The sequence below is a fragment of the Castor canadensis genome, chromosome 7, assembly GCF_047511655.1.
Source record: "Castor canadensis chromosome 7, mCasCan1.hap1v2, whole genome shotgun sequence".
Lineage (NCBI taxonomy): Eukaryota > Metazoa > Chordata > Mammalia > Rodentia > Castoridae > Castor > Castor canadensis.
The window spans coordinates 132,216,163-132,233,361 of record NC_133392.1 but is presented as its reverse complement, the minus strand read 5'-3'; the positions used below and the strand labels follow the sequence as shown (position 1 = coordinate 132,233,361).

The 17,199-nt window shown below is 54.6% G+C and overlaps 1 protein-coding gene across 2 annotated transcripts in view; it reads left to right on the top strand.

The window, feature by feature from the left end:
• Nucleotides 1–2,924: 2,924 nt before the first annotated feature.
• Kcnq4 (potassium voltage-gated channel subfamily Q member 4) overlaps nucleotides 2,925–17,199 on the top strand; it is a 52,386-nt gene continuing 38,111 nt past the window's right edge. For both annotated transcript variants that reach the window (XM_074080457.1, XM_074080456.1), the window contains exon 1: nucleotides 2,925–3,238. In XM_074080457.1, coding sequence (XP_073936558.1) covers nucleotides 2,925–3,238 — 314 coding nt within the window. The remainder of the gene's footprint in view (nucleotides 3,239–17,199) is intronic.

The window sequence follows — 17,199 nt, the reverse complement described above, 5'->3', positions numbered from 1 at the left end:
CAATCAATACCTGCTCCATTGATGGATGACGGGACAGTGATGGACCACAGCAGATCATGGAGCTGGTCTCCCTCTTATTGTAGAGATGGAAAACTGAAGCCCTCGGTGGGGGGGGGGTGCAGTTGTGCAGGTGGAACAGTGAGCAAGTGTGAGTAGATCAGAAAAGACTGGGCAGTGTCACCAGGGACAGCCAAGAGGCTAAGGGAGAAAAGAGGATGGCAAACCACAGTACAGCCTGCCACCCTCTAGCAGAGGGGCCAATCAAGGGTGCCTGAGACAGCTGTCTGCTCAGAAAAGTGTCTTAGTCACTAAAGGCTGTGGTTGGGCAAAGTCCGCCTTTCCAGTCATGTCCTGGGAATCCAGGTGAGGGCAGGAAAGCCACAGAATGACACTCAGAGTAGCCACCTGTCCTCTCTGAACTGGACTTTCCCCTCTGCCTCCTTCAATTTCCCATGGACACACACACCAACTAAACTTTGCTAAGGCCTCCTTGAACTATTGCCCACATTCCTTCTCCCACCTTAGGAAGAGTTTCCAGTCTCTCCACTTTGAACAGCAGTGGACCTGTCCCTGCATTAGACAGGGACTGTGGAGAAACAGGCCTTCTGCAATCTAACTTCCATCCCTCTAGCTGCAACTACAGTCTCATCTGCCTTTGAGGGGCAATCTGGAGCTGGAGTTGAGAAAGGTGATATGAGACCCTGTCCCTGCAAGGAGGGCTCCACATGAAGCTGGGAAAAGGACCTTTGTAGTCCCTGGCAAGGGACTTCAAAGACAGGCACAGAGTTCAGATGCTGAGCTAGAGCATCAGATTTCCCAGAACAGACCCAATTTTAGATATTCTGGGTGCTGATAAGGGCAACCTGAATTCAAGTTCCATTTCTACCACAGAGGAAGAGCCTCACAAGACCCCACGCCTCTGGCCGCCCCTTTCCTGCGTCAGGTTCATATTCAAACCTGAGTCTTGCCCCAAGTCCCTGATGGAGGATGTTCAGTTACAGTCAAAGGAGGCAGTGCCACACATTAGGGGGAAGGGATACTGGCTTCAGGTTATAGGAGAGGATGATGCAACCCAATGTAGGCATCACATCCATAGTGGGGCCCTGGGGTCTAGAAAACTCCTCCCGCTGCCAATAGAAGATCAGGGTATTACCTGCCCAGGGACACACCCCTAGAACCCCTAGTGGGAGAGATTCAGGTCAGACCTCAGAAGGCTCCCCAGCTGGCAGAGGGGAAAGGGTCGCTAGGGGGTTGGTATGGGCTGGCTGCCAAGCCCAGCTTAGGGACCCCCCCCAAGTCCCAGCAGCCCCTCCCAACCCGCCCACAGCCCTCCTCCCACCCTCCCCCACTGGCGCTCAGCAGATCAATGCTGCCTTTGCTGACAGCTGAGAATCGAGCTCGCCTTCCCGCCCCCTCCCCCGCCCCTCCCGCTCGCTGTGTCCCCCGAGATCCTCCCGAAGGAACTGGGAAGAGTTTGCTGCGGAAGCGCTTCACCCTGGGGCAGGGCCTGCGGAGGGAGCGGCTGGTGTGACCACAGCTGTAGGCAGGGGAAGAGGGAAGGAGGTTCAGAAAACCCGAATTTCTACCCTCGTAGGGCCGGGAGGGCTAAAGGAAATGAGAGAGGGCGGGCAAGAGAACTTTCAGCTGGAGAAGAGGTGCTCTAGGAAAAAGTCTTCCCTTTTGGGATGGGATTCTGTGGGTCTTTGGGAGGGGAGTGTCCGGTTCCCCTAACGCTGGCTCAGCGCTTAAGTTTCCACATTCCATCTACCCTGAGCCCGATTCCTTGACCTGTGAATGAGGTAGAGTGGGGGTGTCTCTCACGGAGTGGGGTGAGGGGGCAGACTCATGGATCAGTGAAGACCCTTCTTCTGGGCAGGGCGGCTAAGCTGGGGCTCTTCCCCCATCACCAGGAAGGGAAGAGAGGGCAGGAAATATACCTGAACCCGGGGCGCACTGTGCTACACACCCCGGTATATCTGGTCGGTCCAGGGCGCCTGGGCTTTCAGGTAGCAACCGGCGAAGCTGAAGCTGCTTCCCGGGCCGCACTCATTCAGCACCGGGCATACTTTAAGCACGCAGCACAACACCCAAAGGGCGCGACCCGACGGGCACACATCCTCGCTTCCACCACCGACCCGCAGCGCGGCCCGAACTCTGCACAACTTCGCATGCATACACACTGTCCCCACGCCAGATCCACAGCCACCCGTTCTGCACACTCAGACACTTCTCCGCCCCCGCGCACCTCAACTCCACAGGACGCAGTGTCCCATGCACAACCGCGGCCACAACTGCACACCTCGCTTTCCACAATCGCCCACCAGGCGATCCACCCCCGGCCGGCGTTCAGGACCACACTGGCCCCCGCAGCCGCGCACACCTCTTGCACACGCCCAGCCTCCCGGCCCCGCGCGCTGCCCCCGCCACGCGGACCGGCCGGGGCACCGACTCAGCGGCCCGCGCTCCCTGCCCCACCGCCTTCTGCGCGCGTCGCGTCCCCTCCCTCCGCTTGCCTAGCTCGCTCGCTCGCTCCCTCCCGATTTGGGAAGGCGGCCGCGGGGCGGGCGGGGGCGAGCGGGGGAGGGGCGGGGCGGGGGAGGGTGACATGTGAGCGGCGCGCCGGCGGCAGGTGGAAAGGCGAGCGGCATGGAGCGCGTAATAAGAGAGTTGGAGTCGGAAAGAGCCGCCCCAGTCGCCGGGGAAGCGGGCGGTCAGTACGGGCTCCCGCGGCCCCAAGGCTCCGAGCGCCCGCCCCCGGCCCCGGCGCGGTCCCGGCCCGGTCCCTAGCCCCCGCCGCCCGCGCGCGCCCCGGGTCGACTCGCCGGCCCCGGGTCCGAGTCATGCGCCGCTGAGTGCCGCTGAGCGCCCCAAGCGCGCCCCCTCCCCGGCCCGGCCCGGCCCCGGCCCCCCGCCCGGCGCCGCCCATGGCCGAGGCCCCCCCGCGCCGCCTCGGCCTGGGTCCCCCTCCCGGGGACGCCCCCCGCGCCGAGCTGGTGGCGCTCACGGCTGTGCAGAGCGAGCAGGGTGAGGCGGGCGGGGGCGGCTCCCCGCGCCGCCTCGGCCTTCTGGGCAGCCCCCTGCCTCCGGGCGCGCCCCTCCCTGGGCCGGGCTCCGGTTCGGGCTCCGCCTGCGGCCAGCGCTCCTCGGCGGCTCACAAGCGCTACCGCCGCCTGCAGAACTGGGTCTACAACGTGCTGGAGCGGCCCCGCGGCTGGGCCTTCGTCTACCACGTCTTCATGTGAGTTTGCGACCCCCGCGACCCTTCGCGTGCCCCGGCGCTGCCCCCGCGCGAGGAGGGTTCCCGGGGGACGGCTGTCCTTCCCTGGCTCCACCTCCCGCCCCCCTGCCAGGCGTGGACCCTCGCGTCTCTCCCTTTCAGGCCTGAGCCCCAGCCTGACCCTAACCTGGTATCTCCCAGTCCTGACCCCTGCTTGCCCTCGCTTCTGGCCTCTCGATATTTCTATCCCAACCGCCAACGCCAACCCCTGCTCCTCTCTTCCAGGTACTCCCCACATCCAGCTTCTTGTCCCCCACCACCTGGCAAAGTCTGGAGCCACTAATGCTGGGCTGTCCTTTCCTTTTCCCCACCTCTGCCTCCCTGTGTCCCAGGCACAAAGAGCATTCCTTGGCCCCCACACTTTCTGCCACCTCCTCCACAGCTTGGTAGCTATGATAGACTCTCACCGAGGTTTCCCTAAGAGATGCCCTTCTTCAGAAATACCCCATCTCCTGTCCAGGGCTAGCTTGTAGGTGTTTGAGGGTTCCCATGGCCCTGACAGGCCTGTGTGCAGTTTCTGACTTTGTGTTTTCATTAGTCTTGCCCTCTACCCTCAAGTTCCCAGCAGCAGCGGGCGGCCCTGGCTGCGCTGCCTGGCCGGGCTCTGAAGGCTGGGCCCAGCTCTCCTGCCTTGCTGGCTGACTGTACCAGGCCTGGCTCTGGGCATGGGGTAAAAGAAAGAGGAGAGGGGTATGTTTGGAAACATTGACGCTGCTGACTCCTCCTCCTTCTCTCCAGGCTCCTACAACTTTCAAAAACACTGACCCCTCTTGGATGTAAAGAGTGAATTTTGGCAGCTCAGAGCTTGGTCTTAGAGGACAGCCTGGCCCCGCCAGGAACATGAGAGGCCCCGCTGATATCAGTTAAGGGCTGGGCCTGGTGCTGGGATGCTCGGAGGTGGCAGGGAGACACAATGTACTGCTATTAATCCCTTCTCACCACCACCAGAGACTTGGAGTCTTCGGGTCTTAGGGTGTCTTGGGTGTCCCTCTCACAGTCTTGGCTGGCTGTCCCTCTGCCAGACTCAGTTTCTACCTGTGTGTGTTAGCCATGTCCATCCAATTGTTGGGCAGTCTTTCTGCTGGCCTGTTTCCTTCCTGAGCCTGTGTGGTATCTATGTGCCTGTCTGTCCATCTGTCTATCCACTTAATGGGCACTCTTGCACCTGGCTTTTTCCACCTGCCTTTTGGTCTGTCTTCCTGCTTGTTCTGCTGGTGCCTGCTTGCCTGCTTCTGTCTCATCAGAACCAGGCCCTCAGAGTTTCAGAGGTGAAGGGGAAGAAGACCACACAGGGAAGGGTAGAGGAAGAGAACTCCCTGAGCCATTGGGCGCCTGGAGTAGCAGCCTTGACTTTAAGCAGAGACTCCAAAGAATGTTGAGATTGTGTAGAACATAAGGTCAGCCTTTGGGTCCAAGTCAATGGTGAGCAGTAGCCTATCCCCCAGAGCTCTCAGAGGAGTTACTGAAGGAGCTGTGAAGTTTATTGCTGGTGGGTGGGGGGAAGAGGTGGGGACTGCTCATTGAGAGTGGCTGCATAAGGACTAAAGCTAGAGATCAGAAGTAGAGCACTTGCTTAGTGTGTGTAAGGCCCTGGGTTCCATCCCCAGCACTGCAAAACAAACAGAGCTCCACTCCGGTGTCCAAGGAGCTGAGACAATCATGGGACACAACTGTGCCCTCCACAGACTCCTCTTGGGAGGGGACTTTTCCAAGGTGTGGCTGAGCCTAAAGAAGCCAATCTAGCTCTGGGAGTTCCTTAGCCCCTGCCTGGCTGGCCTCTTTGCCCCCTGTGATGGTCACTGGAGTTGAAGGATCTGCTACCTAACCCCAACCTGTCACTGCTGTTGTCTCCTCTGTCAGGGCCTTCTGTTCCTCTCCGGGAGCTAAATCCGCTGACACCTTTGCCCCACATCCTGCCCTTTCTGGATGCCAGGAATGCCCTGGCCAGGGGCATGCTTGTCTCTGACCACTTGTCTCCAGGAGTCTAGGGCCCAGGCATTTCTCCGAGCTCCGGGGGAAGAAATGTGGTGTGAAAACAAATGTCCGGAAGTTTAGGGATCTCAGGGAACTGTTCACCCGTCTTAGAGGTCAAGGATATTGAAGGTATAGGAGCCTAACTCTTGGGTGCTCTGTAACCTTGTACTGGTTGTTGGGCCTCTCTGAGCTTTAGATCTGTAGGTTGTCAAAGTGGGAGAAACCTCAACCTGTAGGTCTCCCTCTTGGATGAAGTAATGGGTGGGAAAGAGTGTGGTAAGCTGCGAGGGCCGGCCTGAGGATGAGGGATGGTTGTTATTATTGGGGCTGGGGGGGAGGGGCCCACACAGAAGTCTTTCCTGGTCTTGAGGCGCTCCAGATGTGGGTTTTCTTGCCACTCATTGCAGGGTCCTGTGTGCTCTTGCCAAGAAGTGTTTCGTGCCGCTGGGCTTCTAGCCCTCTCCTCCCCAATCTCCATCAGAGTGAAACCAAATGAGGGGAGTCCTGCATTAGAACCTCATTCACAGAGGTCCTTCAGAAGGACCCTGTGGCAGGAGGGCCCTTCAGAAGAGGCTGGAAAAAGGCTGCAAAGGAGAGGACTAGGACATCTCCTTCACACCTGCCAGCCAGCCCTTCTGGGTCCCACACAGAACCTGCACCTTTCCTGGCACCTAGGGATGGGGAAGTTGCTCATAGGACAAGCCTAAGTTGCCTCTCTGTCAGCAGCTATGTCTCTGGGAAGTGAGAACTGTTGGCTTCTGTCTGTTTAAGAGCCAGAGCCAAAGGTTGCTGGACTCCTCTGAGTTCTTCCTGTCTCTTTAGACCCTTGGTCTTGCCTCCAAGTCCTCCACCCACCTGTGCCCCAACTCCAATGGATGTCAGTCCTCAACCCTTCGCTGACCCCACTCTCAGCAGTTTACCAAGTATCCATTGCTACCCAATGGAAGGCTCGCCCCTTGCCTCTCCCTCTCAGAGGTTAAACCAGCCTCCATGGAGTCCCAGGGCTGGAAGAGGCTGTTACATAGCAAAGCCCCAAAACTTCCCAAGCCACTGTGACACATTTGCCTGGTGCTCCCAGCCCCCAGCTACCCAGAAGCCTTTCTCTATGTGAAGGTTTAGGACTCTGTAAACATCCTCCCTCAGCCTTGTCCCTGGGGTCAGAAGCTGTGGGAATGGGGAGGGGAGGAGGTAGCAGTAGCTCTTGTGGCCTTCAGACTCCTAACCCTGGAGCCCCCCAACCTCCCACCTCAAACATCTGAAATAGAACATTGTCAGGGTTGGAATAATCCCAGCAAAGGGTACCCAGAGCCCCACACAGCCCCACCTGGCTGGTCCTCACATTTTGACAGCCCCATTTTGCTTTTGAGAAAACTAAGGCTCTGGAGACCAAAGTCATGTGGTAAATTGGTGGCAGACACCGAGGAGCAGACCCTGAGACTCTGACTCTGTTCGGGACTGTTTCCTCTGCTTCCTGTAGCTGCCTGGCGTGGCCTTGGGAATTTGAGCTGAAATTTCTGCGTGCAGCAGCCATTGTGTGCCCAGCATCATACTAAGCACTCTTAAACCACTCTCATCACGTCCTTCAACAGCCTCAAGAGGCAGCCACTGTTATCCTCCCCATTCTCAGCTGGGGAAACTAAGAGTCTGCAAAGGTGGAAGAGCCTCAGCTCAGAACTGGGTTGGACTCAGAGCTCCTCAGCCACAGCTAACACCCCAACCCCGTGCCCATTCTGTCATTCATCTCTGTCTCCAGCATCCAGCACTCCAGCAAGCAGGAGGTGGGACAGCAACAGATTTGTGGAATTGAATGGAGACTGTCCAGCTGCATCCAACATAGTCATGCTTTCATTAGACACACATATCCCCATTGTGTGTGAAAGTGTCTCCTGTACACACCACAGCCTTGCCACATGTGCCTGCAGATATCACAAACATACACACAGCATACATCCAAGGAAAAGGAATGTAATACACAACTTCTCCCACCTTTTCATTCGTTTCATAGACACATGCCTGGTCCTGGGGCTGCAGCCCTGACCCGAAGCACAGATCCAAGCTAGCTCCCTTTCTGGAGTTGCCTTCAGCTGTCCACACTGTTGCAGATTGCCCTCTGGATCTGTGCAGATTGGTGAATTGACTTTTCACGGCAGCCTCAGAACCATGGAGGAGCGAAGTGGCTGGCTTCCTAGAAGTTTGCTGGTCTCTGCTCCTCCCCAAGGGTCTTCTGAGTATCTTAGGGCCAATGTGCAGAAACCGATGCACAGAAGGCATCCTCACTCCTCCAAGTCACACTGATCGAGGTAGTGGTAGGACCGTGCCAGAACCCAGGCCTCTGCTTCCCTGCTCAGGAATTGTGACAACAGAGTTCTTCAGTCCAGTCCAGGGAAGACTGGTCATCCAATAACTTTGTGTTGGGATTGGGACGGTCTTGGAGTGTGACCCACATTTTTTTATGCTGCTATTTTTCAGCTCCAGGCTGTTTGTTTGGCTTTTGTAAGGAGGCGGGAGAGTGGAGAAACCATCCTATTCCTAAGTCGCCTTCTTCCTCCCCTTTTTTCTCTCCCAGTACTTCTTATTCCTTCCTCCCCTAGGTCTCCTTTGGGATCAGGTTAGATCTCTCATTGTCAGCCTCCACTACCCCAGCTCCATAGTACATTCCTTTATCCCATTGAGGAAGCACTGCTGGAGGTCTGACTTCAATCCCCATTGCTGCAGAAGCCTATTCCGCAAATCCTTTGGGCCAGGCATACTTCAGAAGGTGGTTATTCCCAGGCTGATGGCAGCACTTTGAGTGGGTGATTAATTTAAGGATCTCTGAGCCATCCAAGTTGCTGAGGCTGCCTGGGAGCAGGGAGAGGAGATTACAGCTTGGGCCTGCCCCAAAGGAGCCAGGCAGCTGCTTGATGTTTTCTTACCCCCACTTTTTACCCCTTCAACTCCCTTCTGCATCCTCCTCTGCACCGAGGTGGGTCTTCCCTTCTTGTGGCTTCAGGCCCAGCAGAGAATTCTGAGTGTCAGATCTGGGGGCAGCCCCTAAATGGGAATTTAGGGCTAGGGGAGAACTTTTCGTGTTCTCAGAGCCTGTCCCACTGCGAGTGAAGAGCATGGGCTTGAGTCTGACAGATTTGGGATCATTCCAGGTTCTTTCATAGCAGTAGTGAAAGCTACTTCACGTCTGTGAGCTTTGGTGTTCTCATCTGAGAAAGGGGACTGTCAGGGCATTGAAGCCTGTGCTGGCCACAGGTATTAGTCCTTGTTGTTATGAAGATCATGATGCTTTTTTTCTTTTCTTTTTGCAGTACTGGGTATTGAACTCAAGGCCTTGGTGCGTGCTAGCAAGTGCTCTACCATTTGAGCCACAGCCCCAGCCCAATTATGCCATTCTTACTGTCATCATTCTCTGCCTCTGGGGGAGCTCTGACAGGTATCCTTGGCTCAGCTGGTCTGAATGATTCTTTGGGGAAACCTGAGGCTATGTCTTTGTGGCCTTCCATGGAATATCTACCAGGCCCATCTAAATCTTGTTTTTTTCTTTTGAAATGGGGTCTTGCTATCCTACACAGATTGTTGACAAACTCCTGGGCTAAGGGATCTTCCTGCCTTAGCCTCCAGAGTCTCTGGGACCACAGATGTATGACACCCCACCTCTGACCGAGCCTCTTGCATTCTCTCATTTAACCCTCATAGACACTATAGCAGGTGGGAACCACCACCCTCACTGGAGGAGGAGTGAGGCTGAGTAAGTGGACATCACCCACTTGCACTCAGGCTAGAGGATGGAGGCACTAGCCTGGGTCCCTGGGATATGCATGGATTTGTTTCTTCCCTCATTTGACAAGTATCGTTAACTAGTGTCAATGTTGTGCCAGGCTTGGGGAACCAGGGCACTGCCTTGAGGGGTGGGGCTTTGCAAGGAGGCTGCCAAGCCCGCAGGACCACTGGGCTCTGATGTCTTCTGTCCCAGGGCCTCAGAGCATCTATATGTGGGTGTGAATGTGTCTGCGTGCCATGGGGAGAGGTGTGTGTCAGACTGTGACTGAGGTTGGGGCCTCACAGTCACACCCCAGCAACTAGTTGGCCCTAAGGGGATGAAGATAGAGTCATGGAGCTCAGAGAAGTGGCCAGGAGCCCCTGGGAGAGGAAGGCAATCTCCCTGCCTCCTGAGCCTTTTATCTCAAGAACTGGAGCAAGGAGTCCAAAGGAGACTTAGAGATCTTTTCCGACACTTAATGGACTGGAAGGTGCTCATCCCACTCCACATTTATCTGGAGTCTCAGCATCCTACTCTATAAAATGGGTCTAACAGGAAAGTAGATCACACACTCAGGGCTGCCTGCACAGAGCAGTATGGATGAAGAAGAGGACCTGCTGTCTCAGGACCAGAGATGGGGGTGGGGCAGAGCACTCAGAGGGCAGCCAGGAGGCTGCCTGCTCAATAGGAGCTCTGCAGGCTGGGAGAGGATGCTGATCAGACCTCTGGCCCGGCATAGAGTGCCCCCCACCCCAGGATTCCAGGCTCTATGGGCAACTCTATCCCCAGGGCAAGATCCGTGTGCCCTGAAGGTTGGCACTTGAGGGGGTGAGGATCAGGAGGGGCAGCCCCAGGCAGCAGACTAATTGGGTTGGGAATCTGTGGGCAGTGCCTGAGGGAAGGAGGCAAAGGGAGCAGGGAGCTCAGTGATTACTTACCCTTCCCTTGATCCCAGAGATTGGGGAACAGTGGGGAAAGGGGATCTCTGGCCTAGGGGCTGGAGGGAAATCCTGAGGACCACTTTCCTCATTCCTCAGATACCTGGGCCAGGCAGGTGGGACAGAGGAAAGCTTACTGGAGATAAATGGAACATAAGGGATGGAGGTCAGACAGCGGGAAGGACTGCTCAATAAAAAGGAGGTAGAGTGAAAATTTCTGGGGTACTCTTTCTAAGACCTGGAGACTCCATCCAGTAGGACTAGATAAGAGTCACTCCAATTGTCCCTGTCAAGCCACGGAATGGCACCCTTCCCCTAAGGCATGGATAATGGACGATAGCTGCCTGTTCCCTTTGAACCCAACTTTGGAAGGGGGGAATCAGATCAGGACTTGCTGGCTTTGGGGTTGTGGGGGGTGGAAGTCACAGGCTACATCTCCTTCACCCTCCCTTTCTTGTTGTTGTTCCCCAGGAGCCTCAAGCCTGTCCAGGTCACTGTCTGTGGGTTTATTTTTTGCTGGATTTGGCTGTCCCCTGGGAGGGGAGGGGTAGGGAGAGAAGGCTGGAGAAAGAACAACTTTGTCAGCACAATCAGGGTGTCTCAGCTCCTGCCTAACCAGCCCCTGGGCACAGTAGGCCTCCAGGCCCCAGGAAGGGGGACAGGACCATAGTTTGGGAATAGACCTTTCTACTCTCATATTCTTGCTACTCAACTCCAGAGCAGAGGCCTCAGAATACCTGAAGATCCATACCTTCATTTCACAAATGGGGAAACTGAGGCCAGAAGAAGAAACCTGATTGCCTGAGGACACAGCTCAATAGGGAATTGTTCTGAAGTAGTATAGGAGAAATGCTGCCTCCTGCTGCCCCAGTCCTCACCATCTCTCCTTCCAACCTCTGGGATTGGTGGCAGCCTTGTGGGAGAGGGTGACCCATGGTTCAGCAGAGAGGATAGTACAACCTGAGGATGCAACAAGACTGAGTGAGGGTATCAACTCCTCCTCCCCACTTTTTATCTTTTTTTGTTTTGTTGGCTTTTTTTGTCCTGGTGCTGGGGCTCAAACCCAGGGTTTTGCATCTTGCTAGGCAAGTGCAGTTTTTGTTTTTTGGAGGTAATCAGGATTGAACTCAGGGCCTCCAGCTTGTTAGGCAATCCTTCTACCACTTGAGCCACTCCCCTGACTTTCTGCCTTCAGTCCTTGGTGTTTTTGTTTTTTGGCAGTGCTAGGCAGGTACTCTACCACTTGAGCCATGCCCCCAACTCAGACCTTGGTTCTCTCTAGTCCGGTTGACCCCAAAACGCTTGATCCTCCTACTTCAGTTTCTTGAGCCACTGGGATTATAGATATGGCCCACCCTGCCCAGCACTCTCTCTGTCTCTCTCTCTACACACACACACACACAACCTGTTTTATAGATAAGAGAATTAGACTAAAGAAGTTAAATGACTTGCCCAAGGTCAATGTGGCTGATAAGTGGTAGAAGTCGGATTCAAACCCAGAACAAGGCTCCCTGGGAGCCAGGCACTGAACTATCTACCATACTGCCTCCCCAAGGGCCCGTCTTGTGTACTTTTTTTTTTTTTTTTTGGTGGTACTGGGGATGGAACCCAGGGCCATGCATGCTAAGCAAGCCCTCCATTCCCGACCCTCACCATTTACCCCCTAAGCAGGGGGACATTACCTGGGGCACATACTGCCCTTGGTTTTCCTCACCTGCCGCTCTGGCTCTATCAGCTCCTCTGCTTCCTCTTTCTGCCCTTGAGTGCTGGGGCTTAGCCTGGGGTTCCCCTCTCTCTGTAATGGGTAGTCTCACACACTCAGCTCCATAAGGACAACCTCCCCTTCCACAGTTCATCCTGAGCTTCCTTTGTAGCACCTCGCTCCCTGGACATCTCAAACTCAGCATGTCTGTCCACACCTGTCCTCCTCCCTCCACCCCCAGTGCCCACGTCAGGACACCCTTTCCACAAGCATCCTTTGCTCCTTTGCTCCTCCCCAGCAACTGACCCAAAATGTGCTGTTTACTGTTCCCTGGCTTTTTGCACATCAGCTCTACTGACTGCAGTAGAAGAGGGCTAACTCCTATCCATCCTTCAAAGTCCAGTTCAAACACCATCTCTTCTTAAACCCATCCCAGGGTCAACATGGGGCACTTCAATGGCCCTAGAACTTAGCCCTCTCTCAATGTGTTTTTTTTCTTCCACCTTGGGAGGTGAGACCCTGTAGGTGAGGGGTGAGCACATGTTGTTGAAAATGAATGAATATCAACCAATGAGGATATGATAGTGGGCTTGAGGACAGTTTCTAAAGAGGAAGGTTTTGTCAATTGGAGAGAAGTGGATGAAGGACCCCTGGGTCGTCTGTGTGCAGCAAGCTCTGGTGGTTTTATCCATAAGTGTGGCTCCAGGTGGCAGGAACAGCTAGAGTGATGGCTTTGAGGTGAGACTCTCAGAGTCCTGCCATCTGCAGGGTCTGTAGTCTGGGATGTTTGGGCCGCTGAGGGCTGGACCTTGATCATTGGGCTATGGAGGCAGCCCTTATCCTGAGGACAGTGGGGAGTTAGAGGCAGGCCAGGCCAGCCAGGGACACAGATGGGAACCAGGGCTTGACTGATCTGTTCCTGAGTGAGTGCTCTGCAAACACTAGGTTGTCTAGTTCTTCCAGTCTCTGATCTGTGGCTGGCAGTATTATTCCCATTCTTCAGATAGAAAACTGAGGCTCTGAAAAGGAAAATAAGGCACCTCAAGTTACACGGCTTGTCTGTGGCAGAGCCAGGGTTTGAACACATGTCTTTGTGGTTCCCAAGTTTAAATTTCTACATGGTTCTCTGATACATTAGCAGACCTAGGGTGGCTTTCAGTGGCCTAAGGCAAAACTAAGGACAATATGGTGACTTTTTCATAAAGGTAAATTTATTCTGTTTAAAGGACTGTCTTTTAGTCTGAGCTTATGGCCTTTCTTTTATGAAATGATGGGTTGGGAATTTTAAAGTGTCCTTACTTAGCAAAATAAAACTTTGACAACCTTATACAGTCCCTAAAGTGTTTTTTGGGAATTTTACCAATACATGAAATCCTTGAGTTCCTCCAGCTGAGCAGTGGAGCCAGCAGAGGGGAGAGAGTGGGGGTGGATAGAGGAGGCTCAAGCCCTGGTTTCCAGGACCAGCCCAGGGCTGTTTTCCAAGATTGGGCTCAGGGGCCTGGGGGGGTATGGGGACTGGGCTAGCTAGAATCAGGATCACTGGACCAGGAGTTCCCAAGATGGGTTGACTTCTGCCTCTCCTTTCTGAAGGCTGTGTGATCCCAGGCAGGTTACCCAACCTCTCTGAGGCACCAGTTTCCTTCCACCTGCCCACCTCACAGGGATGCCTCCTGAATTGAGTGCTTGGTAAATTACAAAGTACTCTGAAGAACAGAGGTGTGTGGTGTTCTTAATATTTTTACCTTCCCATTACAAGGTTCCACTTCCTTTTGGCTCTGGGCCCCTGTCTCTTCCTCACCCACACTGATTTGAGCCCTGAGGAAAAGACATTAAAGGGGTAGATGGGCTCTGGAAGAGCAGGTTGGGCAGACTGGCAAATTCTTTTCCTCAGGATCCCTGGACAGCAGCTCAGAGACACGCCAGGCTGAGGCCCTGGGAACTCTGGGAAAACAATGTCCTCCCCAGGAGCTAGGCTCAGGAGTCCTAAGCACACAGCCTAGCATTTAGTAATAAGATCCTTGATCTGATCTGTAATGGGTATTGTACTAAATAGTTTTCACATAGTAGTTCACTGAATTCCTCCAAGAGCCCTATGAGGTAGGTATTGTCATTGTCTCCATTGTCTAAGAAGTGGACACTGTGACTTGCTTGCAGGTGTCCTTGTCATCCAGACAATAAGTGGCTGGCAGTGTTGAGTGCTTGGAGTATGGGAGTTCCCAAAGTGCCTGAGTGTGTGGGGACCCCATGCTGTACCCAGGTGAGAGCAGCTGCAGAGCTACAAGGTGATGGCGCTCACAGTGCGCACTAGGGGCTGGACTCTGCTGAGTGGCTCCCAGCAGTCATCTCCTGGCCCAAGGCTCAGCCTTCCCCCACTCTGGCTCTAACATAAAAGGTAATAATAGCCGGTGTTTACTGAGCGTGCACCTCATGCTAGGCACCGCCCTGGGAACTTGCTTGCCTTTTCTCATGTGGTCCCCTCAGTAGCCCTCCAGTATGGGTACTGCAGTTGGGCCTGTTTTTCAGATGAGACTGTGTCACAAAGAGGTTAGGTAAGTAACCTGCCTGGGTGACAGTAGCAGGGCCAGGACTCAAACCCAGAAGTCTGGCTCTAAAGGCTGTGATCTCACCTGCCTAGCTCATCCTGACACAGCCCTCTCTAGCTGGGAGGCTACCCTGAGGAATCCAGCCTTCAAGTCTAAGGTCCTTCTCCCGCCCCTCTTTGTGGAGACTCACTTCCTCATTTGGGAAGCTTCACTGACAGTCCCTTTGGATAGGTGCTATGCCAGAGGTGGGGGACAGAGCAGCAAATGAGACCCTTCCCTGCTGCCAGAGGCTGGCACTTAACAGGCAGAGTGACAAATATCACTGTACCTGGGCGGTGCAGGTCCTGCTGAAGCCCAGCAAGAATTGGCCAAGCTCAGCTGGCAGGAAAGGCTTCCTGGTGGAAGAGGCTTACACTGAGATATGCAAGATGAGCAGGCATCAGAGCCAGCCAGGCAAAGGAGTAGAGCACTGTCATGCATGCTCATGGATTGGTAACAAGGAACAGTGTTAATGGGCAGAAGGATGAGCACAGACAGAGATCCAGAAGTGAGGCCAAGCGTGGCATTTGCAACGGACAGCAAGAAGTCAGAAGAGTGGGAACCACGGGGAGACAAGAGGTATCCAAAGGAGAGGCTGTCCAGGGACATGAGCAGGGCCAGGCTTAGTGGGAACAGCACCAGGCTGAGGAGCACCAACTTAGAGAAACTGACGAGAAGGAACTGAAGATGGCAGTGGTGGGTGGGTTCCTGTTGAAAAACTTCTCTCGGGGACTAGTAAAGGTGAGGGTGAAAGGACTCTGGCAGGGACCCCCTCAAAATGCCATCCCACTCAGCCTTCTCTTTTCCTCTGCTTCCCTGCAGGGCCCAGACCCCTGAGCACTTCCTCCACAGCTGTCCACTAACCCTGCCCAGAACCTGGCTGCCCCGAGCTGGCCTGGAGCCCTAGGACTTTGCCTGTAGGGAAAGCTCCACAACATATGCAAACCCTGGCCTAGGGCAGGCGAGTGCTGAGCTGGGGGTGCCTTGCAAGCTGAGGAGTAGGCGCAGGCCCTGAGGCTGGAAAGGGGTGTGGGAATTTGAGCTTGGGATCTGTCTGGAGGGGTCTCCAGAACAGCCCCATAGGAGCGTGTGTGACTGGATCAGATGGTGGTGAGGGGGACAGGGCCCAGGTAGCTCATAGTTCCCACTTAGCTCTTACTTCCCTTCTCACAGCTCAACAGGGTGTGAAATCACTGGTCTCACCCTGCACCTGCCTTCTACTCATGGGTAAACTGAGGCTCCAAATTAGGCAGGGATTAAACTCAGATCAGAGATGAAGCCCAGACCAGAACCTGGGCTCATTCCAAGAGACTTAGTTGTCCCCAGCAATGATAAACACAAACAAAACCAAAACCAACCAACCTAACAAAAACAGCCTTTCTGTAGAGCCTCACCAAGGCTGACCTAAACTCAAGTACATCTGGGTGGTGTTGGGCAGGTTTCTTAACCTCCCTAATCCTTAGCCTCTGGGTCCAAAATGCTACCTTGTACTGGGAAGGGGGTCCCCTCTCCCACTTGCTGGTCCCCAAAGCACTGTATTTATTTACTTATTTTTGGTGGGGGGGAAGCAGTATTGGGGATTGAACTCAGGGCCTCATGTTTTCAAGGCAGGTGCTCTACCACTTGAGCCTCTCCACCAGCCTTTTTTTTGGGTTGGGTTTTTTTGAGATAGGGTCTCACAAACCATTTGCTGGGCTGGCTTTGAACTGCGATCTTCTTGATCTCTGCCTCCTGAATAGCTAGGTGTGAGCCACCAGCACCTGGCTTAAATAAATTTTCTCCACTCTTTATTTTTTTGTTTGGTGCTGGGGTTTGAACCCCAAAGCACTTTAAAGCATACCTGCCCATTACAGGCTTTAGTTACTGCATGTTCAACAAGTTCCACTAATTTCTGGAAGTAGTCCTGGAGGAGATGTTATTGCACCATTTCACACAGGCTAGGAAAGGATCTTCATTTGGTGAGAAGTGGCTGAGATGGGGCTGAAGCCCAGGTGTCTGGGTGCCTGTTCAGGACCCCTGATGGACACAGCTCCAATTTTGAGGCTGGGTCAGAGAGCTAACCAGCTAGTGTCCCAAGCAGGACCCACTGGACAGCTGGGTAAGGGTGTGTGTGTGTGGTAGGCTGGGCTAGCCCTGCTGGCTGGCACTCAACTTACACCAAACTCTGTGCCCTATGCTCAGGCCTGGTACAGCTGCTGTCCCATGGGAAGGGGCCTTCTTACTCACCCTTCTTCATTAACGTTCTTTCCCTTGGCCTGGCTGACCAAAAAGGGTAACTGACCAAAAGCATGACCAGGAGGGCACCTGCCAGCCCTTCCCATGCTGGGTTCTGGCCATCTAATGCCCTGCACATGACAGGCATGGGATGGGCCCTAGGCTGGGGAGAGGGATTTGCACACTCCTAATCCAGGGGCTGCAGCCCTCCCTTTGCTTGGTCAGGGCCGTGGGAGAGCTTTGTCCCTGCCCCATGCCCAGTGGCCCCAGCTCAGATGCTGGCACATACCCACTATCTGCATGGGCCTTCCTCTGCCCTTTTCATGTGCCTACCCTCCCACTATTTGGGTGGAAGTGGGACTTCTGGTATTTGGGGCTGATGGAGGTGCGGTACTGTGCAGCATTTGGGGCTGGAAGATGGGGGCAGTGTTGGGGAGGTTTAGGGCCTATATCGGGACAGAAGATTAGTGAGGGTACAGAGCTGGAGTGTTTGGGGCTGATCCTGGGCCACCCCTTCCTGGAGAATTTGGCTACAAGTCAGGGAGGCAAATGTGTGGGCCATGCCCCTCCCGCATCGCTGGGCAGTAAACACGGCTGTCGTCTAGGAGATGACCAAACAGCCCGGCCCCCCACTGTTATTTATACCAGGACTCCTTCTCCTTCTCTGGCTTGGTCTGGCTCCTCAATCCATCCCTGAGCTGGGTGATCTATGTCAAGGGTCCAGCCCCCATTAAAGCAGGAGGCCCCAAGTAGCAGGCTTG